This window comes from Aethalodelphis obliquidens, unplaced genomic scaffold (genome assembly GCF_003676395.1).
Source record: "Aethalodelphis obliquidens isolate GAN/ISIS:26980383/991018 unplaced genomic scaffold, ASM367639v1 scaffold77, whole genome shotgun sequence".
In the NCBI taxonomy this organism is placed as follows: domain Eukaryota; kingdom Metazoa; phylum Chordata; class Mammalia; order Artiodactyla; family Delphinidae; genus Aethalodelphis; species Aethalodelphis obliquidens.
Genome location: NW_020838021.1, coordinates 4875581 through 4900459, shown reverse-complemented (window position 1 = coordinate 4900459; position 24879 = coordinate 4875581). Strand labels below are relative to the sequence as shown.

General features: G+C 38.7%; 1 protein-coding gene across 1 annotated transcript in view; it reads right to left on the bottom strand.

The window, feature by feature from the left end:
• Nucleotides 1-3696: 3696 nt before the first annotated feature.
• The window catches only part of LOC113612447 (teneurin-1), a 112331-nt gene continuing 91148 nt past the window's right edge, over nt 3697-24879 (bottom strand). The window contains exons 10-14 of the mRNA XM_027092335.1: nt 20381-20677; nt 13911-14298; nt 11838-13058; nt 11116-11258; nt 3697-5394 (exon numbers count right to left, since the gene is read on the bottom strand). Coding sequence (XP_026948136.1) covers nt 4636-5394; nt 11116-11258; nt 11838-13058; nt 13911-14298; nt 20381-20677 — 2808 coding nt within the window. The 3' untranslated portion in view covers nt 3697-4635. The remainder of the gene's footprint in view (nt 5395-11115; nt 11259-11837; nt 13059-13910; nt 14299-20380; nt 20678-24879) is intronic.

Genomic DNA, 24879 nt, shown 5'->3' with positions numbered 1-24879 from the left:
GCCACTTTTCAAATCTCAGGTGATCAGACTGACTTGAGAATGCAGTTTGGCGCATGAATAAAATGGGACACAGTGTTCATTTGCAATTTTATTTTTTAAAAATGAAATATTCAAAGTACTTTTTTCTTTCAAATATCGACACATAATGTTTAACTTTAAATATTTACAGCATGTTGTGATGCTCTTGTAGAAAAATGCATGCTTCTGGCCTGAAAGCCAGAGCAAAATGCAAAAGACCATTTAACTGCAGCCAGAGAACATGAACCTGTACAGTATCCAGTCACTTTTCAGCACAGGATTGAGAGCAGGAATACAAAACTGGAACCTATTGTTTCCTAGCAACATGGCTCAGGCCATTATAACACAATTTCCTGTATGATTAGAACCTCTAACTGTTGTTATATAGAAACTGAAAATCTTGGCATACACTGTAAACATCTTTACTTCTCATGAGAAAGTAAGCAGCTAAAAAGAATATTTTTCTGACGTAAAGGCTATACTTCTCTTTTTCACCTTCTTTCTTACTGATGCTTTTGCCAGAAGAATAGTAAAGATTTAGACATTGTCATGAATCATACAAGTAAAATATTTTCAAGGACACAATCTGATATACTAACATTTATTTAAGAGGTTAAAGTCCACCACTAAATCTAAGGAAAGATTTTTTTAACTGCCAAACACGTTTCCTTTGACAAATAATGTAAGATGACAACTGCCAAGACAAAATCCACAGCAAGTTTAACTCTAACTATTTTCAGTTACTGTTTAGGAAGTAATTTCTTCTTACACACAGTAGTATATTTGGTCCTTAATAGCTTTCACGTGAAGGACACACTGAAACAGTCACTATTTTGTGGTTGAATTCTTTTTTGTTGTTGTTTGTTATTTTCTGGTTTTTTTCTTTGTTTTTTTTTTTTGCTTTTTTTGTGTTTTTGTTTTTTTGCAGAATAAAGAACCTTACAGAAGGCTGTGGAAGAGCAGTCTGAGATCTGAAGTACTAGTCAGGTCAGCTATGTGTACGTGAGTTCCTCTAAGAACACAAGAACGTTGCATCCAACCTGTAGCCTTCTGTTTTTCCACAAGCTATAATACTCTCCAGTCTCTCCAAAAGTTCCTTTCAGTACTTGATTACTGTACTTTTGCTTCCATTACCACTGAACTCCATTACAGTTGCCCTTACAGGAACATATCTTTATAAATGCAAAAACTTTGCCCTGACTCTCTTAGGTGCTATTACAGTAGGGCCTGGTCTGGTTAAAAATTTTTTTAAAAAAAGGAAAGAGAGGAAAAAAAGTAGAAACAACATGATAGGATGCTTGAAACTGTGTCAATAGTAATGAAAAAGAACAATCTTACAAAAATTAGAATTAATTGTATACCTCTCTACATAGCATGTGAATTCCAAATTATACATCATTAAGTTTTCATACATTTGGCTATGTTGTATATATTATATTATATATATAGTCTATATATTATAGATCTTCTAGATAAATTGACAGTAAAGGACACGCTTATTTTATACATTATTTTGTTGGGTTAAAAATAAAACATATGCCTATTTATATGGTGAGTGTTTTACTAAAAATCAGTATGAATTGGGCTTTATATCCCTTTCCTTCAGGAATCATGCTTCTAATCAGTAATGATTAGAATGACAACTAAAAATAAATATATTTAAATGTCTGTTCAACTGTGAACTTTTCAGCTCATTTGGATCTCTAGACTGTAGTGCAAGAGTCAAAACAAAATAAAACAAAGCACAAATAAAATGGGCCTAACTAGGAAAAAGAAACAACCATGGAGTATTCCCTGCCTCCGGCCCAGAATATTCTTCATAGGAGAGCCCAACTGCTGTGCTCTCACTTGAACTTACTTGAATGGTGTGTGGCTGTGTAGTGTCAGCCACCTGTCTTCTGGGTATGAGAAATTCATATATTCTCTTTAAAATGCTTTTACTTTCATCAAGAAATACAAATGAATTGTTCTTTCATTAATTTAAACTTCAGAACTACAAGTCAATAAAGGCATCCTTTGTATTCACATGAATAGGAAGTGATGTACTCAATATCTCCATGTTCTTATTAAGAAATGCCAAAATGTTTCTCTTAGATTTACTACTCATTAGTGCTAACCTTTTGGGTTTTTTTCTCTTTCCTCCTAAAAAACTTTGGAAGTGGTAAAGAGAACAGTAATAGTTCAAGGCAGTATTAAAACCACAGCTCTAAGTGATAAAAAGTGCATTTTCTGAATATAATACAAATATAACTTTAAGAAACTAAAGGCACAAATTAAATATGTATTTCAAACTAGAAATGCACAGTTCATGGTAATTACTATTAAGTAAAAGCTTCAAATACTTGTTTCTAATGGATATTTAAAGCAGTTTGAAAATGATACATCATCAGTGAATTGCAAAAAGGTATAATCGCTTAAAGTATAAGCAAAATAGACTCTAATATTGACATCTTGGATTAGTGATAAAATACATCATCACATTTATGAATGCACTCTTTATATACAGTTCATAAGTTACTTTTCCATTGATTTAAAAGAACATCAGAGGTTCTAGGAACTTAAGGTCCATTTTTAGGCTGGTGTGGAGGTATTCAAATTTTCAACAAGTTTGCTAGTAATTTTAGATCCTGTCCTGAATAAATACTATACCATTAACACAGGCCTGATTCAGGGGAAAAAAACCCCAATATGAGTTCATCGTGAATTCTTTCTCTCTCTTGGAATACATGTGTAATCCCAACCTGAAGGTTTTGAAAATGAAATGTCTGGATACACCCTCCCCTACTGTCAGCGGGCCCTTGCCTTTCTCTCACTCTTTGTGTAGTTAGGAGCCAGACTCTTTAAAAACCTTAATGTGAGCCTGGATTCTGACTTTGCATATTTTCAAAAAAGGCTGTCATCACAAAGCAAGGCAATGACCCCACACTGCATTTAGGTAGTGGCTGGAAAGAATCCAAACTGCGACATTCCATCATAAATTCTCCTTCAGACATAGTGAGTGTCCAGACCTGGTGATGAAAGTGCTGAAGCTGGCTCAGGAGAATTTTCCACAGGCCACATTGTGCTGTCCTGTATTTTCATTTGTGGTAACTTACAACTGCACAGCAGTTTACAAACTGTCTCTTTGTCACTGGGCACAAAACTCCCAGCTCACCAAGGGGCTTCTTTTACGACAGGATTCATACAGATTGAGAAACTGCAGCTGATATTAACACTAATCCTGATCTTTTCTGCATTTTAAATGATTGTAGAACAAAATAACCCTTCCTGGAAAATAGCTATTATTTTCCTAGGCAGGAGAGATGATTAAATCAAAAATAAATGGGCAAAGACAGAGAACTAAAATAACTAACCATATAAATTATCTTAGTAAAAAATAGTCTGCCTCTCTATAATTAGTTGAAATGTTTTAGGTTGGAAAGGACTCACTTAATTAAATTTCCTATGGCTGGGAGATGTTCAATACAGAATTGCACATTTGAAAGATAAATCTAAGTGGGGTGAAACAGTGTGGCAGCAACTTCCCGTGATGTTTAGTTTGGTCTTCCCTTTGGTACTTTCCTTTCACCTTAGTACTATGTCTATTTTTTTTTAAAGGTTTTTGGCTCTTATGAATTTCTGCAGTAGTAGTGAGTGTAATGTGTTGGCATCCCAGGCATGTATGCCTGTGAAAGCCTATTTTTTTTTTTGTACCAGAATCACACTTTGTAGTAAATTACCTTTCATGTGCACAAAACCATTGGATTAGTGTATAAATACTGAATCACGAATGTGAAACTATGACCAAAACACACCCTATATATAAATGAGAAATTCCTACCCAGGTTAATAAAAGCTATGTTTTCATGACACTAATACAGCTGGACAACTGAGTACAAAATGTAGTCAAAACAAGTTGGGTGGGAGGAGTTACATTGGCCAGCTGCCTTGGTATCATGTACACACGAGCAAATAGTGGCAATTGGGTTTGGTGACCACACCCACAGGGAAGCGTGGTAGACAGAACCCAGCCACCACACGCCAAAACACAGCACAACAACATGGCATCTGTTTCAACAAGCAAGGAGGAATCATCAGGGATGAAGGGCAAATGGGTCCTGACTCTAGGAGATGGTGGCCGAAGACATTTTACACTTCTTTCAAAGTTTCCTATAACAGATCTGGAACATGTGAAAGAGCTGGCAGTCTTTCAAAATGCAAGGTTCAGATATGATTGCACCACCTTTCAAATAGCCCGCAAGTTCTGCCAAAAGCTGAATATGAAACCACGTGTCACAATAGACATAGAGAACCTTGGGTTCTTTCTTTATATTTGAACATCGGCATGGTTCCACAAATTGAAAGCGGTGCTTGCTGAAAAAAATTTTTTTTTAGTTGAGTTCTACTTGCGTTATTTTGAATACTGCCACACAAGAACTAAAAATCTCTGTCATTTCTTAAAGAGTTTAAACAAACAATATTAAAATACCATCTTCCGTCACATTGAAAGGCAGTTGGATATGTTTCTCCTCCATATTTACATATACAGAGTTCTGATCTAGAAAACCAATACAATAAACCATTTTATGTTTTAAAAACAGGCAGTCTTTGGTGACGCAAAGGCAGAGATTTTTTTTGTTACCTCCTGCCTATTTCGCTCTGTCTCATAAAGTGAATATTGTTGGCACTGTCAGAAAGTTCTAAATACTGCTCAACAGACAAAACAAAATACCCATCATAACTTTGTACTCTCCCAGTGCTCAGCAGCTGCTGCTTTTCCCCCTCTGTCCATGCCCGGATACCCTCTTCCCCTTCTTGCAGCCTTCTTTGCTCCTTAGTCCAGGCCTGGGCCACAGCACGCTGTCTGGCGATCTCCAACACGTGATTCTTTTCCTCTTCGACAGTTGTCCCATACCGGATGTTGAAGCACAGAGCCCCGTGCTGGAGCTGGATATCTGCAAACCGTCTAGTCCTCCCATTCAACACCGAAGTCATCTGGGACACAGTGACATTGACACCATTCTCCAGAATGCGCCTCCCCCCAGTGTTCCCGATGAGCACCAGGTCTTCCTCCAGAGACCCAAGCTTAATGAAGTAGTGCGTGTCCCTCCCCTCTATGGTAAAATGTAGGTTTTCCAGGTAATGAGCATTATTGAGAATGGCAGCCAGCCGCCTGCTATCTTCATTGGCTACTCCTATAATATCGGCTGTTACTATGCCATCCTTGATGGCGAATTTTATACCTTTGCCGAAAACAGAAGGAACAGCAGCAAACCTTGGTTGCTTCCCTCCTTCAAGGCACCGTCCATCATTATATCGGGGAGTCATAGGAAGTTGGTCCAAGGAAATGAAATTCCTGAGCTGTTTCTGGAGCTCACACTGGATACCCAGGATGGTCTAGGAAAGAAGAAAGGCACAGAGCAAAGGCAGCAGACGATTAGACACCTAGCATACGCTTGGTCACTGTAGAAAGCAAAGGCTTGCCAGGTTGCTTCCTTCTCTCTTTAATTTGCTGGTTTGTGATTTAAAAACAAGCCACGTTTGGAATCTCTTCACCAGAGCTTTGGAAAAGACTAACAGGTGACTTGATCACCTGGCATATATTTCTTGATATCTTGGTGAGTTAAGAGTTAAGCATAAGCAAATACGTTAAAACTTGATACCACAGAATCACAGAGCTAAAAGTCACTTAAGTGGGTCTAGTTCCCCCCAAACAAAGACATTTTATTTTTACCCATTCAACGGACACTGACTAGCTGTTTCTTATTGGATGTAGAGTAATACATTAGCCACAGTGAGGTATAAAGAGACGGTATAAGGCATCATTCTTGCTTTCAAGTAGCTTATGACCTTATAAATCACAAGGGCAAATCAGCAAGTCCATGGATCTTTTTATGTGGATTTAAAAAAAAAAACCTTTTGACTATGGCAGATTTCAAACATACTAAGAAATAAAGAGAAGAGAATAATGAACCTCCAAGTATCCATTGCAAAGCATCAGAAATTTTCAAAATTTTGTTAAACTTTTTTCAGGACGTTTAATTACAAAAAGCATTTACATGTTATATGTATTTACAAAAAGGGATAAGCCTATAGTACTTATTTAGAATTTCGTTTCCTTTATAATTTTTATACTTGAATTTCAAGCCCTCTCACCCCAAGTTTCAGTTTTATTTTGTTAAAGCCATTTTTTTTGGCAAACACAGATATTCCTCTTTCTTTCAGCTGAAAGATAAAGTTCTTTTCTTGTTGTCATTTGTACCTCATTAAGTGATGGAATTATCTGCCGAACCTTGAATGTTTTGGTATTCCTATTTTTCCAGAGACTTTCTCTCTGTAATATTTATTATTTTGCTTCATTACCCTTGTATACTGTTTTTTCTTGTTTTTTTTTTTTTAACATCTTTATTGGAGTATAATTGCTTTACAATGGTGTGTTAGTTTCTGCTTTATAACAAAGTGAATCAGTTATACATATACATATGTTCCCATATCTCTTCCCTCTTGCGTCTCCCTCCCTCCCACGCCTCCCTGTCCCACCCCTCTAGGTGGTCACAAAGCACCGAGCTGATCTCCCTGTGCTATGTGGCTGCTTCCCACTAGCTATCTATTTTACGTTTTGTAGTGTATATATGTCCATGCCACTCTCTCACTTTGTCACAGCTTACCCTTCCCCCTCCCCATATCCTCAAGTCCATTCTCTAGTAGGTCTGTGTCTTCATACCCGTCTTGCCCCTAGTTTCTTCATGACCTTTTCTTTTTTCTTAGATTCCATATATATGTGTTAGCATATAGCATTTGTTTTTCTCTTTCTGACCTACTTCACTCTGTATGACAGACTCTAGGTCCATCCACCTCACTACAAATAACTCAATTTTGTTTCTTTTTATGGCTGCGTAACATTCCATTGTATATATCGGCCACATCTTCTTTATCCATTCATCTGTTGATGGACACTTAGGTTGCTTCCATGTCCTGGCTATTGTAAATAGAGCTGCAATAAACATTTTGGTACATGACTCTTTTTGAATTATGGTTTTCTCAGGGTATATGCCCAGTAGTGGGATTGCTGGGTCATATGGTAGTTCTATTTGTAGTTTTTTAAGGAACCTCCATACTGTTCTCCATAGTGGCTGTACCAATTCACATTCCCACCAGCAGTGCAAGAGGGTTTCCTTTTCTCCACACCCTCTCCAGCATTTATTGTTTGTAGATTTTTTGATGATGGCCATTGTGACTGGTGTGAGATGATATCTCATTGTAGTTTTGATTTGCATTTCTCTAATGATTAATGATGTTAAAGCATTCTTTCACGTGTTTGTTGGCAGTCTGTATATCTTCTTTGGACAAATGTCTGTTTAGGTCTTCTGCCCATTTTTGGATTGGGTTGTTTGTTTGTTGTTATTGAGCTGCATGAGCTGCTTGTAATTTTGGAGATTAATCCTTTGTCAGTTGCTTCATTTGCAAATATTTTCTCCCATTCTGAGGGTTGTCTTTCGGTCTTGTTTATGGTTTCCTTTGCTGTGCAAAAGCTTTTAAGTTTCATTAGGTCCCATTTGTTTATTTTTGTTTTTATTTCCATTTCTCTAGGAGGTGGGTCAAAAAGGATCTTGTTGTGATTTATGTCATAGAGGGTTCTGCCTATGTTTTCCTCTAAGAGTTTGATAGTGTCTGGCGTTACATTTAGGGCTTTAATCCATTTTGAGTTTTTTTTTTGTGTATGGTGTTAGGGAGTGTTCTAATTTCATACTTTTACATGTAGCTGTCCAGTTTTCCCAGCACCACTTATTGTAGAGGCTGTCTTTTCTCCACTGTATATTCTTGCCTCCTTTATCAAAGATAAGGTGACTATATGTGCATGGGTTTATCTCTGGGCTTTCTATCCTGTTCCATTGGTCTAGATTTCTGTTTTTGTGCCAGTACCATACTGTCTTCATTACTGTAGCTTTGTAGTATAGTCGGAAGTCAGGGAGCCTGATTCCTCCAGCTCCATTTTTCTTTCTCAAGATTGCTTTGGCTATTCGGGGTCTTTTGTGTTTCCATACAAATTGTGAAATTTTTTGTTCTAGTTCTGTGAAAAATGCCATTGGTAGTTTGATAGGGATTGCATTGAATCTGTAGATTGCTTTGGGTAGTAGAGTCATTTTCACAGTGTTGATTCTTCCAATCCAAGAACATGGTATATCTCTCCATCTATTTGTATTATCTTTAATTTCTTTCATCAGTGTCTTATAATTTTCTGCGTACAGGTCTTCTGTCTCCTTAGGTAGGTTTATTCCTATATATTTTATTCTTTTGTTGCATTGGTAAATGGGAGTGTTTTCTTAATTTCATTTTCAGATTTTTCATCATTAGTGTATAGGAATGCAAGAGATTTCTGTGCATTAATTTTGTGTCATGCTACTTTACCAAATTCATTGATTAGCTCTAGTAGTTTTCTGGTAGCATCTTTAGGATACTCTATGTATAGTATCATGTCATCTGCAAACAGTGACAGCTTTACTTCTTCTTTTCTGATTTGGATTCCTTTTATTTCTTTTTCTTCTCTGATTGCTGTGGCTAAAACTTCCAAAACTATGTTGAATAAGAGTGGTGAGAGTGGGCAACCTTGTCTTGTTCCTGATCTTAGTGGAAATGGTTTCAGTTTTTCACCATTGAGGACGATGTTGGCTGTGGGTCTGTCATATATGGCCTTTATTATGTTGAGGAAAGTTCCCTCTATGCCTACTTTCTGCAGGGTTTTTATCATAAATGGGTGTTGAATTTTGTCAAAAACTTTCTCTGCATCTATTGAGATGATCATATGGTTTTTCTCCTTCAATCTGTTAATATGGTTTATCACATTGATTGATTTGCGTATATTTTTTTTTTTTAAATTTATTTATTTATGGCTGTGTTCGGTCTTCGTTTCTGTGCGAGGGCTTTCTCTAGTTGTGGCAAGCAGGGGCCACTTCATCGCGGTGCGCGGGCCTCTCACTATCGCGGCCTCTCTTGTTGCGGAGCACAGGCTCCAGACGTGCAGGCTCAGTAATTATGGCTCATGGGCCCAGTTGCTCCGCGGCATGTGGGATCTTCCCAGACCAGGGCTCGAACCCGTGTCCTGTGTTGGCAGGCAGATTCTCAACCACAGCGCCACCAGGGAAGCCCTGATTTGCGTATATTGAAGAATCCTTGCATTCCTGGAATAAACCCCACTTGATCATGGTGCATGATCCTTTTGATGTGCTGTTGGATTCTGTTTGCTCGTATTTTGTTGAGGATTTTTGCATCTATGTTCATCAGTGATAGTGGCCTGTAGTTTTCTTTCTTCGTGACATCTTTGTCTGGTTTTGGTATCAGGGTGATGGTGGCCTTGTAGAACGAGTTTGGGAGTGTTCCTCCCTCTGCTATATTTTGGAAGAGTTTGAGAAGGATAGGTGTTAGCTCTTCTCTAAATGTTTGATAGAATTCGCCTGTGAAGCCATGTGGTCCTGGGCTTTTGTTTGTTGGCAGATTTTTAATCACAGTTTCAATTTCAGTGCTTGTGATTGATCTGTTCATATTTTCTATGTCTTCCTGGTTCAGTCTTGGCAGGTTGTACATTTCTAAGAATTTGTCCATTTCTTCCAGGTTGTCCATTTTCTTGGCATAGAGTTGCTTGTAGTAATCTCTCATGATCCTTTGTATTTCTGCAGTGTCAGTTACTTCTTCTTTTTTATTTCTAATTCTATTGATTTGAGTCTTCTCCCTTTTTTTCTTGATGAGTCTGGCTAATGGTTTATCAATTTTGTTTATCTTCTCAAAGAACCAGCTTTTAGTTTTATTGATCTTTGCTATCGTTTCCTTCATTTCTTTTTTATTTATTTCTGATCTGATCTTTATGATTTCTTTCCTTCTGCTAACTTTGGGCTGTTTTTGTTCTTCTTTCTCTAATTGCTTTAGGTGCAAGGTTAGGTTGTTTATTTGAGATGTTTCCTGTTTTTTTAAGGCAGGATTGTATTGCTATAAACTTCCCTCTTAGAACTGCTTTTGTTGCATCCCATAGGTTTTGGGTCGTCGTGTCTCAATTGTCATTTTTTTCTAGGTATTTTTTTGATTTCCTCTGATTTCTTCAGTGATCACTTCATTATTAAGTAGTGTATTGTTTAGCCTCCTTTTTTTTTTTTTTTTTGTGGTACGTGGCCCTCTCACCATTGTGGCCTCTCCCGTTGTGGAGTACAGGCTCTGGATGCACAGGCTCAGTGGCCATGGCTCAGGGAGCCAGCTGCTCCACAGCATGTTGGATCTTCCCAGACCGGGGCATGAACCCGTGTCCCCTGCATCGGCAGGCGGACTCTCAACCACTGTGCCACCAGGGAAGCCCATGTGTTTGTATTTTTATACTTTTTCTTTATCAGAATAATTTTTTTTTTTTTTGGCTGCATCATGAGGCATGCAAGATCCTAGTTCCCCAACCAGGGATTGAACCTGTGCCCCGTGCAATGGAGGTCAGAGTCGTAACCACCGGACTGCCAGGGAAGTCCCATTTATCAGAATAATTTAATTTGTTATTCCCATGCTCTTAATGCACTATGCCCTGAATTATTTTGCAGTTGGAGATCTGATGTTTTAGGTCTCTTAGTGAACAATTTTCTCTATATAGAATCCATAATTGCCCCTTTTTTATTTTAAAGATTTTTTTTGATGTGGACCATTTTTAAAGTCTTTATTGAATTTTTTACAATACTGCTTCTGTTTTATGTTTCGGTTTTTGGACCATGAAGCATGTGGGATCTTAGCTCCCCCACCAGAGATCGAACCCACACCCCCTGCATTGGAAGGCAAAGTCTTAACCACTGGACCGCCAGGGAAGTCCCCCTCCATAATTGCCCTTGGTAGCCCATTTTAGAATTGTTAAAGTTCAGTTCCACTTTTTTCTTCTGCAGCAGTCATCAAGTCACACATTAGTCTTTTCTTTTCCCAAAGCTCCAATTCCCTGATCCTTTCCTCATGGAAGCTTTTTTCTACCTCCTTATTAATCATGGACATTTAAGTGAATATTCAAGAAGACTCAAACATAAGTAAGCAAATATATGTTTCACGGTGTTGGATGCTCTTCTGTTTTTTCAGCTAAATAGAGATGGTAAAACATATACTAACCTTTCCAGGATCCCACTCTTGAGTTTTTGTCTGAAGCTGTAGAAGCTCATAAGTTAATTCCAAATTTTCTAATTCTGGTTTGGGAAATCCAGGTAGTACATTGTGTAGTTGGAAACCAAATAGCTCCAACCAACTTCCAATGTCTGTGAGACAAAAATTTAAAAGAAAAAAAGATTTTAAAGCCCATACTTTACAAATTCTGTGGAAAGCTTGAAAGATGCCTCTCCTGCCTTCGATATGTTTAGCCAATGGTAAGTTAGGGATAAACTCCCCCTTATGTCACCCACTCCAAAACATATGATCCGTTCCCCAGGGAAAGCTTTTGATTCATGGATAATCACAGAGATCAGCTCAGTTTACTGTGTGGAAATTCTCAATGTGGTAGTGGTAATAAGGCCACACAGACTGTGATATTAGATTTACTTGATGCAACAGAATCCCGATTTTTCTTCTATGAAATTATTTGTAGAAACTTTTAAGAGTGAAAACTACAAAAAGAAAGCTTAAAAGGAAAGAGAAAATGTACTGGGATGCAAAAGCATCATGTTTTATGCCAACATACACAGTTCTGCTCACTCTAGAAGACTAAGGAAGAGAGTGACTGCACAATAACTTGTGGGCTAGCTGGCAGGAAGAGGAAGCATATTTACAAAGGCATTGAGATTATGTGATAAACGAGTTTTCTCTTTACCTTAGCATAAAGTGTTACACCGTTTAAATACCTGTGGTATACTTTGCAACATCTTGAATTTTGCCAACTGGATAGTTATTTTCAAAAGAGTAGAGGTTGAATGGTTTAGGAAGGAGGTTCAACTGTTTCCATATGTGATGATTAGGCGTCGTCCATCTACCAGCAACAACATCATAGTCTCTTTGCCCCAGGTGCACTAATTTAGTAAGGAAATCATAGAGTCCTCCATGAAAACCAATGATGACCTGAAAGTCAGGGTAAGTGTCATGATAGATATCTCCATAAGGCGTGTACAGTATCTCTTTTATCACCTGACCTCGACTGCTGAACACGGCTAGTGGGGTTCCTGTATTATCACAGGCTACGTAATATTCTTCACCACTGCTTAGCTCCATGGCAATAAGGTGACCTTGGAGATCATAATACAGGGATGTAATCTCTGAGCTCGTGTGGTTGTACAAATGAGTAACTCTTATGGGGTTGGCAAGGTCTGCATAAAAGAACTGGAGGTGCTGTCCTAGGCTGGACTTACTGGCGACACGTCGCCCAAGCCCATCGTAGTAATACTGCACAGTCCAGCCAGAAGCCTTATTGTAGGCTTTCTGCAGCAGACCATTAGAATTATATTCGAATATGTCATTTCCCCTCTGCCTCAGAAAGCCATCTTCATCCATTTTATACTGAATTTCTCCTAGTCTGGTGATGCGATCTCGGAGGTCATATCGGAGAGGAGTAAGACGAGCACTATTCCCGTGGCTTAAGAGGTTGATGTTGCCATTCAGATCATAACTATAACGCCACTGGGTTTTATCATTTACAGAAACAGTTTGAAGTTGCCCATCAGCATCGTATTCATAGAAATATCTTGTTATATTGGCATCTACTCCTACTCTGATATCACATATTACCATTCGGCCCATATTATCGTATTGAATAGTCATCCAGTAGGCAATTGCCTTTAGGATTTCATACTGGACTTCAATGACTTGTCCATTGGCGTTGAAGATCTTGGTGTGCTTCATCACTGTAGTAGTTATGACCTGATTTAAATCGTAATTAATTACACTGAATTTTCCAAACTGCTCTGTTCTACCAGAAACATCAACATATCGGTACAGATCTATGGGCAAAGGGGTTTCATTTATCACAGCTTGCATGCTGGTGACGCGGAAGTTGTTGTAGCTGTAGTCAAACCGAGCATTCACAAGGCCTTCTTCACTGAATCTGAAAATCTGGCGCCCAATAAGAGGTCCTGAAGGGATCAAAATAAAAATAATGAGAACAAAGCTAGGTGCTCAACACTGAACAATCAGAAAGTTCTAGTGTTCTTTTCTTTAGTATGGATGCTTTTACATTCAAAATAAAATATTAGAGATTGACCTCTGATATCTAATGCCTGGGCATCTCATCTCATAGATATATATATTCTCATAGTTGTGGTCACCAAATATGAAAAAATTTTAAATACTGTATATTATAGTTATAGAATAATTTAACTATAGGAACTTTAGAAGTAATAACCCATCCAGTAGTTGAGGTGATGAAACTGATATTATAAACATGTTTTTTTAAAAACAATTACAGACAAAAATACTTTCAGTTTATTTAACCTGTGCTACAAAGTCAGAGGGTCAGGTTTTGACCAATTCCAGCATTCAAGTAACTGGATTTGGGCATTTTATAAACCGAAAGGATGAAGTATAATCAAAAGTTGTGACTTTTAAAGACATGTTGCCATCAACTGAGGCTTATAGAGGTTATTATAGGGCTTGAGTTAGTTTCAGTGAGACTCATATCTTGCAGCTGCATCTTTGGGAAGATTTGGTGGTGAGTAGGGACTGGTACACAGTTAGACTAGGTACCTAGAACTCAACTTTCTTGAGAGCTGAGACACAGAAAGAGAAATGTACTGTATGTTTTTAAGGAATCAGCTTTCATGTCACTTATGTTTTTCATTTTCAATGGAAGATAATTTGATAATGCAAGTGAAATTTGGTTGAATTGAAGAATGTCTATAGGTTAATGCTTATATCTCAGACTGTGGCCAGCAAAAATTTCATAAGACTGATGTGGTTGTATACATCACCACCCTTTCACAACAAACCTGTTTGCCTGTATCTGATTGTGCAAATGAAGCCATCGTGCATCAGGTGTATTGTCTTAATCACTCCAGAAGACTCTTCATATGTTAATGTGACCTGGGTGGTATCATAGAGAATCTCGGACAGCCTTGCTTGCTTGGTGTACTTGTATAAAACTCTGCGCCCTGTCCCCAGCTGCAGGGTCTGTAGTAGTCGGCCATCTCGACTATAGTCTTGGATAAAAGAAGTGCTACTGTCTGGTGGGGAGTAGATGTTCCGGTAGTAGCCCACTGAAAGCATGGTTTGTAAACTGTGGCGCACCATACTAGGCATGGTGACTGAGAGCAGACAATCCGATTGGTCATACTCAAAGATATAACGCCGCTGGCTATGTAAGAGAAGCATCACAGACTGAAACGAGACAAAGGCACGACAGCATAATAGTACCATTGGAGTTCAGGAGATTAAAGAAAATACACATTCATCCATTCAACACAAATTTATGGAGCACTTACTGTGTGCCAGGCACTGTGGTGGACCCTAGTGGATGCAGTAGTGGGCAATAATGTGTCTATCTTAAACTTACAGTTTAATGGAAGAGAAAGACAACCAGACAATTATAATATAGTGTGAAATGTGTTATGACAGAGGAAGTACAGGGCGCTTACGGGAAGCGGAGGAAGAGCAGCTAACTCAGACTTAAGACGTCAAGAAAGGCGTCCTGGAGGCTGGGACATCTGAGTTGAGACATAAAGGGTGACTAGGGGTTGCCCAGATAAAGGCAGGGTGGTGGGTGGAACAGGATGGGGAGAGTATTCCTGACACAGGGCATAGCACTGTGAGGGTCAGGATAAGAAAGAGAACATGGCTTTTTCAGGGAATGACAGGAATTTTGTGTGGCCAGAGTATGGGTGTGTTGGAAGGGGTGGGTGAATGGCAAGAGCTGAGGCCAGGCAGGTAGGCTGGATCTAGATCACACTGGGCTTTCTAAGCCACGCTAAGGAGTTTGGACTTTAACCTGCTGGCAACAAGGAAAACGCTGAAAGCAAATCGAAGGACAGGGCAATCCAGTAGGTATTCCAGAAAGGTTACTATTGCTTCAATGTGGAGGTGGATTGGAGGGAGGTAAATGGGGGGCAGGGCATGCCACATATTAAGTATTAGTCACCAAAAAATACTTATTGACTTTATAGAGGTGTCTTTCTGAAAAGTTGTATATAAAATATTACTATTACAGTAGTCCCCTCCTTATCTGCAGTTTTGCTTTCTGAGTTACCCACAGTCAACTGCTGTCTGAAAATATTAAATGGAAAGTTCCAGAAATAAACAATTCATGAGTTTTAAATTGCACACTGTTCTGAGTAGTGTGATGAAATCTCACGCTGTCCTTCCCAGGATGTGGATCATCCCTTTGTTCAGTGTATCCACGCTGTATCTGCTACCCGCCCGATAGTACAGGAAATATCAGTATATATGGGGTTCCATACTATCCACAGTTTCAGGCATCCACTGGGGGCCTCGGAACGTATCCCCCGCAGGTAAGGGGGGACTACTGTATTGCTCTGCAATTCGTGTTTTAAACTATATTAGGGAAACATGCCATTAACAGTGAAGACTTCTCTGGTTATGCAAGCCCTCTCCCCCAAACTGATCTGTATTTCAGAAACAGTTATTTGTTGAGGTATAATGCTTTGCACGTTATGGGTGCTTCATTGATATTGGTTTATCTTATTTTAATTTTAAATATAGACATAAAAAGAACACTATTGTAGGGAGAACTCAAACCCTATTTCTAATTGAAAAGCATTTAAGCCTCATCTTTCAATAAAAATAAAAATTGTTCACCCCTGGGAATTCTGATATATCTCCCTAAGGGAGCTTTTACCCCTCCTTTCTTGAGAATTGGCTTATCAAGCAAAAAGATTTAGTTGAGCTTTATTTTCTGAAGTTTCTGTTATGAAAACAATAGGTATCTTTTCATTTTCTAAATATAAATTACATAGTTATGAATATGAATTACATAAGCATATATAATGTACTTTTAAAACTTCTAAGTATGAAATTATACTCTAATATTGAACATGCTTCTTGAAACTGCACGTCATCCCTGCTCGTCTGAGAATTGATATGGAATCGCATGTCAGTACTGTGAAGTCAAAGTCAGCACTTATTTGCTTGTTCGCTTATCCTTTCCTTCTTTTCCACCAAGTACTCTGCCCGGGGATACAGAGCTGTGTGGAAATCCTATCACCTCATCACCTGTGGACACCCTGTAGCTCCAGAAAATCTGCTGAACAGAAGGCTGGAGACTTGGAACTCCTGCGGGGGCACGAGGACACAAAGGGACCACTGAGTCCTTGACCACGGCAGAACTCAACAGAACCTGGGAGGAAATTGGTGGGAAATGCCTTTGCATCACCTCTATGCTGAAAGCCAGATTTCTCAGCTACTTTCCACTCTCTTCTGTCAATTTGCCATGAACAAATGACATCTGTCACCTGCGATGTGGGCCAGGGACAATCACCATATGGCTCGCACACATTATCTAGTACCAGCCTGCCTGGGCCAGGCCTTTTCCAGTCGCTGTACCAGCCTTGCCAAACATTTATAGCACATCGCTATTGTGTTCTCTCCCTGCTCTCATCCTCTGCGCTGCAGTAAACTACTGCCTGACCCTGTTCCTGGGTGGTGCTGATGCTGCGCTGTCTCAAAAGCTCCCTGGTCTGTTTTAAAGCTTCCTGCCAATGGCAAAAATGTGGATGATGTGATTAGAAATCTCATGAATGTAGCCGTTGCGTTGCCAGACTACCATTTAGTTCTCACTTGCCTGCTTTTTCACTTTGGGTGGGCATTATTATCAGCTCTTTCAAAAACAATACTTATGAGTCCATCCAGTGCCCATAGTGCAGCTATACGGTAAAAGGCCATTTCTTATTCGTTGAAACAATGGAGTGGGAGACTTTGTATTTTTTAAAAATTGATTGTGAGATCCGAAAAGACTGACATCATTGTAAAGAAGAAAACAAGAACAATCATGGCTGTATACTCATTTGAACACGAGTAGAAATGAGAAATGGCAGAAATTTGAAAAATTAAAGCATTTGAATGACCACCAGATGGCAGTCTGGGGCCACCTGGAAGCACAAGCCAAAGGCTGCATTCTCTCCCTCGAGGCAGCCTTTGAAAATTTCAGCCCCAAAGAGGCAATTTTGTGTAAATGTATCAGACTAAAGCATCTTATTAAATGATTATAAAATATATTTAAATGTATTTAAAAATGAAGTTCTTAAGAACAATTTTAGGAAACGGAAAGATGTAAATGTAAATTTACTGTAATACAAAATTTTAGCCCCACAAGTCTTCAAAATATAATTAACTCAGGGAAGGCTCATAAATCAAGATAGAGAATTAATGGCCGCACAGAGAAAACTTAAGAAACAATAATTGATTTTTTTAAATAGAGATGAGATCATTTAAGCCACCGCAGCTATTAGCCAAATAATTATTTTTCTCCTAATGGCTACAAATCATTGCGCATGAAAATGATACGAGTAGTTTTTACTTACTCTAGAGGAAGTCAAACAATTTTTACAAAATTTCTGCACATTAAAGTGAAATATCTGCTGTTTGATTTTTAATATATCATGGTATAGGGATGGCAAGCAAATTTACAGAGGCACTACCAGAAGTATTTTGAGGTATAAAAAGAGACTTATATTTTAAAGTTTGAGAACTCTTACTTCAAAATATACTACTAGAGCCAGCCTCTTTGTCTTGCTCTGCCCCAGACATAGTGAAAGAATGTTCCAGCGAAGGCCATGTTAAAGAGAGGACTTTAAAAGAGCACGGGGAGGCACAGAACCTCATCACCTCACTGGAAAAGTTACATGTTAACTGGATTTTGGTAAATTGAATATTCTTTACCTTTTCTTTCTAGAATCACAATTTCAAAGTTGCTTTAATTTCCTTCCTTTTTTCCTTCCTTCCGTTCTTTCCTGTTTTAATTTACCTTCAAGTAGCAGTAACTGCCAGCCTTTAAGTTCTTCGATTCATATAAATACTAGAATAAATACTAGAATGCACGATTTAAATGGAAAGGAATTAACTTTTATTGAATGACTAGATGTGCTGGGTGCTTTATATTGTTATTTCATTTAATCGCTGCTTCTATTCAGTGAATTAATTATTATCACTGGTAATAATAATGTTAATAAAATCAATCTCGTGATAGATGATTTTTGGAAAGTAAAGAACCATTCCATAATTATGTGTTTTGTAGGTTCTGAGTTTTGCATAATAGCATTGCTTAAGTCACGGGCTATCTTGTAATTAGAGAACAAATTAAATGTGAAATCAAGAAAGGGAGAAAAGTCAACTAAAAGGCACAAGCGATTTGGCTGTCTCACTGGTCAGTTAACTAGTCTTTGGAAGTCACTGGGGCTTTTCTCCATACATTGTTTTGTGACAATAAGGTCTTATTTCTGTCTACTGCAGACACTGACAGTCTCAGGGAGCTCTCTTTGTTGTGTTTTTTTTTTTAAAGAATTATTGCCAAGTAAGTTTCTGTAGCAAAACGGACGTATGTGAAGTTTGCTTCACATCATTCTTTGCTGAAATAACTGTGCTGAAATAATCAGTTAATCCAGAAAAGGGGAACAATAAAATTGCTTCATTGGTGTCAGAGAAGAGGCTAAATAACTATATGCAGGGCTGAAATTTAAGTTTCAACAGGCTCTTTTGTCATCGTATGGACAGCCTAAAGGGAAAGTTCTACGAGACATAGAAGCAACTGTCTACAGGCAGTTAGCTCAGTGGCCAGACTGTGGCGCTAATGAGGCTGGGGCTCTGAGTTCAAAACCGTACATACTTCTTTTTTTTTTGGCTGTGCCCGGCGGCTTGTGGGACCTTAGTTCCCCCGACCGGGGATTGAACCGGGCCCTGGCAGTGAAAGTGCTGAGTCCTAACCACTGGACCACCAGGGAATTTCCTCAAAACTGTACATACTCATAATGAGTGCCAGCTCCTTCACTAGTCACACGTAGACCTGTGGGAGGATCAGCACAAACCTATCCTCATTCCTGGAAAGACTAATCAGCCTACATTCTGCTAGAATCAGTGGCATCTTTTTTTCATATGATGGTCATCATTACATGCCTTGCCTCTGTGAACGTACACCAAATCTTTGGATTCAGTTAATTTTTTTTTTTTTTGCGGTACGCAGGCCTCTCACTGTTGTGGCCTCTCTTTGTGGACAGTAGTCATACGATTTTGCCAATCATCCTTGTTACTAAAATTCAAAAGATAAAAGATCTACTCTGTAAAATTCAGATGTTCCCAGTGTAGAGTACAGATTATAGAGATTTCATCGATTTCTTCAGCAGAAAAGGACAGGAGGTGGATACAGCAGAGAACTCCCTCCTTTACCCTGGCTCCCAAGTGGAGCTCTGCTTTATCTCCTAGGCATTCCCAACTTGGCAAATTCCCCAGCGACTGGCTCTGGGAAATAATACAATAGTTTTATAATAACATACAACCGCTGGCACACTTTTTTTAAAAAAAAACTTTCAGGGGTATATCAGAAAGGCTTAGCATCATTATAGTGAAATTTTGCGATGTGAGCTATGAATGCCCATGACTTTTCTAAGAACTTCTAGGGGTGACTTTGCACTGACTACCCTTGAATCCTCAAGGGAAGGCATCTTCCAATTTTCCCAGAAATTAATTCAGGACTGATAAGCTGAATGGATAGATTTGGGAAAAAAGAGACAGTATCTTAGGACATCAGAGATTGAGATGGTAGATAGAGATCAATTTCTCTTATTGTCTTCTGATACTGATCCGGCTAGAAATCATTTTGCTGTGGGGGGCTGATGTTTGACAAATGGATCCAGTGATGGGATTAAAATCCTTGCCCATTCCAAGCAGACAGAGGCCACGAGCTCCTATTACAGATGCTACTGGAGAGTCATTACATACAAAGGACTATTACCAACGAGGCCCCACTGCTACCATTTCCTCAGACCGATTACTTGGGAAAATTAGTCTTCAAATGTATACCGCTAAACTTTTACTGACTATCCTAACAAAAGTAGAAGTCCTTATCCTCTGCGTAAGAGGCTCTTTTCCGGAGCTGCGATACATTAACACGCAATTTTATAATTTTCTACCTATTTTACTTCAGTGTGAGCTTTCATAATAATAAAGATACATTTTCAGGAGCATGAACAAATATGCTCAAATGAGGAGAAATCGAAGCCATTATCCTGACTTCAGTTTGAAAGAGTACCTGGCAGAGCGTGGGGTTGGGGAAAGTTTTCAGCTGAAAAACAGCTTATCCTTACAGGTATGATTTGTTGTTGTTACTTCTATAGAGCAGAACAGCCAGAACACAGACTTTTCTCCTGCAGGTCCTCAGCAAGGCGGGTAGTTCAGTGCCGCTTTCAATATTCTCATTCGGGAACTCAGAACTAGTTTATTTCCCCTACATGCTTACCTTTTCTAAGTAGGTATAGCTCCAAATTTTCCCATCAGCCCAAGTTCTTGAAATGATTTTTCCACTCTGGTCATATTCCATTTTTTCATTCCACGTCCCTCGTTGAATAAACGTCACCAATCCTGAAGGTGAATATGTGATATTCACTTCATTATATCTGCTTATGGGAGACCACAGAACAGGTCGTCCAGTCTGGTCATAAAGAATTCGAAGGGTGAATTTCCGATGGTCGTCATAGATCTTTCCTGTGCGAGTCATATGATCAAAATCTATGGAGAGCAGGTTTCTGTTATGGGCCTACAAAAAAGAGATAGGAAATACATTTGAAGCACTGCCTTAGCTCCCCTCATCAAGTGCATTCACAATTGAAAAGCTTTTTCTGTTTCTCCAGCAATGGGGTGTCTCTTGCCTTTGAATCCACCGGCTTCTCCTCGGATGACACTTGTCTTTATTCTCCCAGCAGACTGTACAGACTTGGAAGGTTGGGGCTATGTCTTAACTACTGGTATGTGCTAGCTCCTCAACATACGGTTATTGATTGCTTTTGCCCAACTCAAGCCTCAAGTGTGCTGATACAATTTTCAGTGATTATGTAATCTTATTTTATGTGAGTCAGATGCCTACCAAGGAACGGGATTTCCTCCCCCTCTTTTACCAATGAAGTGGCTAAAACATAGAATGGTGAGTTATTTACATAATTAGAAATTAGAAAAAATGAATATAGAGCGCCCCCTCTAATTTATACAGAGAATCCCTTCTTAGGCTTCCTGTTCCTCTGGGCATGGAGCTTTATCACTTCACATCTATCACAGGGGAACACAGAGCAACTCAGATTGTCTCCTGAGATGGAAGCCCACTCAGCAATGTTTTACCAGAAGGTAAATGTGGCAGGTGTTGGTAGGCCCCCCAGTATTTGCGAGGGTGACACCACTCAGCGAGGTTAGAGCATGGAGTTCAATCTGGGTACCAAGTTTAGAAACAATTAGTAGCTCGGCTTGGTTCTGGTCTTAGGCTTCCTTGACTGCACGCCAGCATCCCCTCTGTGTACTTCACGGCCCCAAAGTTGTCCAGAGAAATCCTGCCTCTGAGGAAATTCAGCCTGGTCTACACAAGATAACCAAAGAACTAAATGGCTTAGTTAAAAAGTTTTTAAATTGGACAAAAGGCCACTTTTACTGGGTTTTCAAAGCAACTGGACAACTGACATGATCTGTTCTACTCTTCAGCTAGTAATGCCAATGTTTGGCACTCCCACCAGTAACTGCTATAGCAAGCTGATGACAACACAGAGCTGAAGAAGGCTCTGGAAGACAGGGGTTTTGAAGTAGGTGGGTGAGAGGCCAAGGGGAGGGCTTTAAAAATTTGTTTTATTTATTTTAGTTTAGCTCAGTTAAGTTTTCATTTCAGTGAGTCGTTTGTTTTGTTTTATTATAACTTTTTATGTGGAACTAGTCTGACTCACAAGAAGTTGCAAAAGTGGGGAATTCCCTGGCGGTCCAGTGGTTAGGACTCCAAGCTCTCATTGCCCAGGGCCCAGGGTTGATCCCTGGTCTGGGAACTAAAATCCCACAAGCCTCACAGTGCGGCCAATAAAATAAAATATGTAAATTGTTGGAGCTATTAAAAAAAAAAGAAGTTGCAAAAATGATACAGTAGCCATGTACTCTTCACCCAACCTTCAAGGAAAAGACTTCTTTTGGGTGAAGGGGGTCCAAGCATATCTGGAAGGAACCTTCTAGGTTCTTGGCTGAGACCCCCACACACTGCCACCCTCACCCTGTAATAAAAACAGGAGAAAAACAAACAAGTTTAATAACATGTATACCTCCTGTACACATGGGAGAGACCCAGGGGAACTGATTAACTCTCCAAAATGGCCCAAGTCACCACCTTATATACTATCTCCAACTAAAGACAAAAGATGTTGGGAGGAGGGAGCCAGTTATGGGAGGTGACCAGGCAAAGCACAGTAAACAAGGGTAAGGTTGTTATGCAGATTTAAGTCATTGCTCTCTCCATCAGCCTAAAATAATCTTTATACCAAAGAGGCATATTTTGGGGTGGCAAATTCTTCTCCCCTTCAAATAAAAAAGGAGAAACTTTGAGAAGTATAAACAACAGTGGCTCTCGGGAGTCAGGAGACTGAATTAGCTGCTTGCCTGTGCACCAGCCATCTCTTGTATTCGGGCCTTAGTTTTCTTATCTGTGAAAAGGGAGTGATATTTACCACTCTACACCACACACCTGTGTTAAGAATTAAATGAGATTACATATACGGGTACCTGGTGATGTGTAAAAATAATATTAGTAATTGTTGTTTTTAGATATCATTACTTTTTGCATTTTAGTTAGGCTTCTGAATGGGCCCATGTGTCAGATTCCAAGGACTGTAGCTTGGTGTATTGGATTTATATCTGTAGGAACTGTCAACACGATCCTGAACAGAATATTAAATATCTGTTTAATGAGGTAGGGGAAAAAAACCAACATTAGGATTTGACTACATTAATCATAGTCGGACTAAATGGATTCACTAGCTATTCAACTAAACTTCATGTTCATTTATAATTTTTGTGGTCAAGGATTTCTTTAAATATCTGAAAGCTATATACTGTGTCCCCAGAAAAACGCACATAAGTACATAAACATTTTAAACAAAATCTCAAGTGGGATCTGAAACTCAAACATGAAACCTTTAGGGGTCTTGAGTCCAATTTCAAAATCCTGGCTCAGAAAGAGGTTTTCAAAAATTTTTTGTTAAACTTTTTTTTTGCTATTTAAAAACTTGAGATATAACTGACATATACCATTATATTAGTTTCAGGTTCAATATGTGTATATATTGTGAAATAATTACCACAAAAATCTAGTTAACATCCATCACCATATGTAGTTACAACTTTTTTTTCTTGTGATGAAAACTTTTAAGATCTACTCTCTTAGCAACTGTCAAATATACAAAACAGTATTATTAGCTATAGTCGCCATGCTGTACATTGCATCCCCAGGACTTATTAATCTTTTAACTGGAGCTTTGCACCTTTTCACCCCCTTCATCCATCTCGCCCACCCTTCACTACCTGCCTCTGGCAGCCACCAATCTGTTCTCTGTATCTATGGCCTTTTTTTTTTTTTTTTGATTCCACATCTAAATGAGATCCAGAGTTTTTATCTTAGTGCCCTACATGACTGCAAAGCCAGCATTCTCATTTCAGACTCTGGTTTTCCTTTGCTCAGTAATTTTGTGCACTTTGCTTTTTAAAATAACCTCCTTAACTTCTACCCCCATCATAAAAGTGATATTTTTTCATTGCAGAAAAATTGGAAAATATAGAAATATACAAAGAAAATAATCACCTGTAATCCCATCCTTCAATGTGAATCATTGCTAGTACTTTGCAGCATTTCATGCCCACTTTTGTTTTGCATAATCTATGCCCATACACTTAAAGAATACAATTAGAATTATACTTAAAGTTTTGTGTCCTACTTTTTCAGCTAATGTTTTGTCTTGAGCATTCCTCATGTTATTAAATATTCTTAAAATGTGGATTTTAGTGGTTACATAATATCTTCTACATGGTAAGCATTTATTTTTCCTTTCTCCTATTGTTGGAAATTAGAGTTTTTGTTTTCCATTTTTCTTTTATCTTTCATGTTCTGTTGAACATTTTTGTAAATAAATATTTCCTTAATACAAAACCCTATAAGGGAAATTATGGGGTCAAATGATAACGTATTAAAGACTCCTGATGCAACTCGAGATATTACTTCATGGTGCACAAAGGTTTACAAATTTATGCTCTTATTAACTAGCAGTGGAAGAGTTCAACTCATTCCATCCTTACCACCATTGAGTATTGTCATTGTTAGTATGCTTTTCCCAATATGAGAGTGGGAAAATAGTATGTTACTGTGGTTTAAATTTGCATTTATTTGGTTACTAATGAGGTTGAACCCTTTTAAACGTCTATTCGCCACATGTACGTCTTCTATGAATTGTCTGCTATTTTCAACGTCTTTTGGTTTCAGTTTCTTCATCAGCCAGCTGGGGCTAATGATACTTGCCATTAATTTTGAGCTTCTGCAAGAAAAAAAAAAAAAAAGGACAGCAAATGTTCCACGCCATGAATTCCAGAAGACTAGTGATTAGATACTCCAATTATTTGGGAGGAAGTCTTGTCAGTTGCAGGGGTAGGTTTCATTCAGGGAATAGAGCCACAGATTGGGAAACATGACTCTTTAACCATCTGTAGCCAATGTGTGCAGTGCCGTGGTGCATAAATACACAGTAAACTGCTGTTATCACCTAAAAGGGGATAGAGAAGCGCGTATTTCCTGTCTTTTGATACACAGGGCTTGGAAACCTATACGAAACCAGGTGTTCTTTCTTCTACTACCTTTCCTGTGGTTTTATAGCCACATATGTCTAACTGTAATACTGTTCATTTACAATAGCTGTAAAATATCCATGTACTCCCAGAGACGGTTGTAACTGT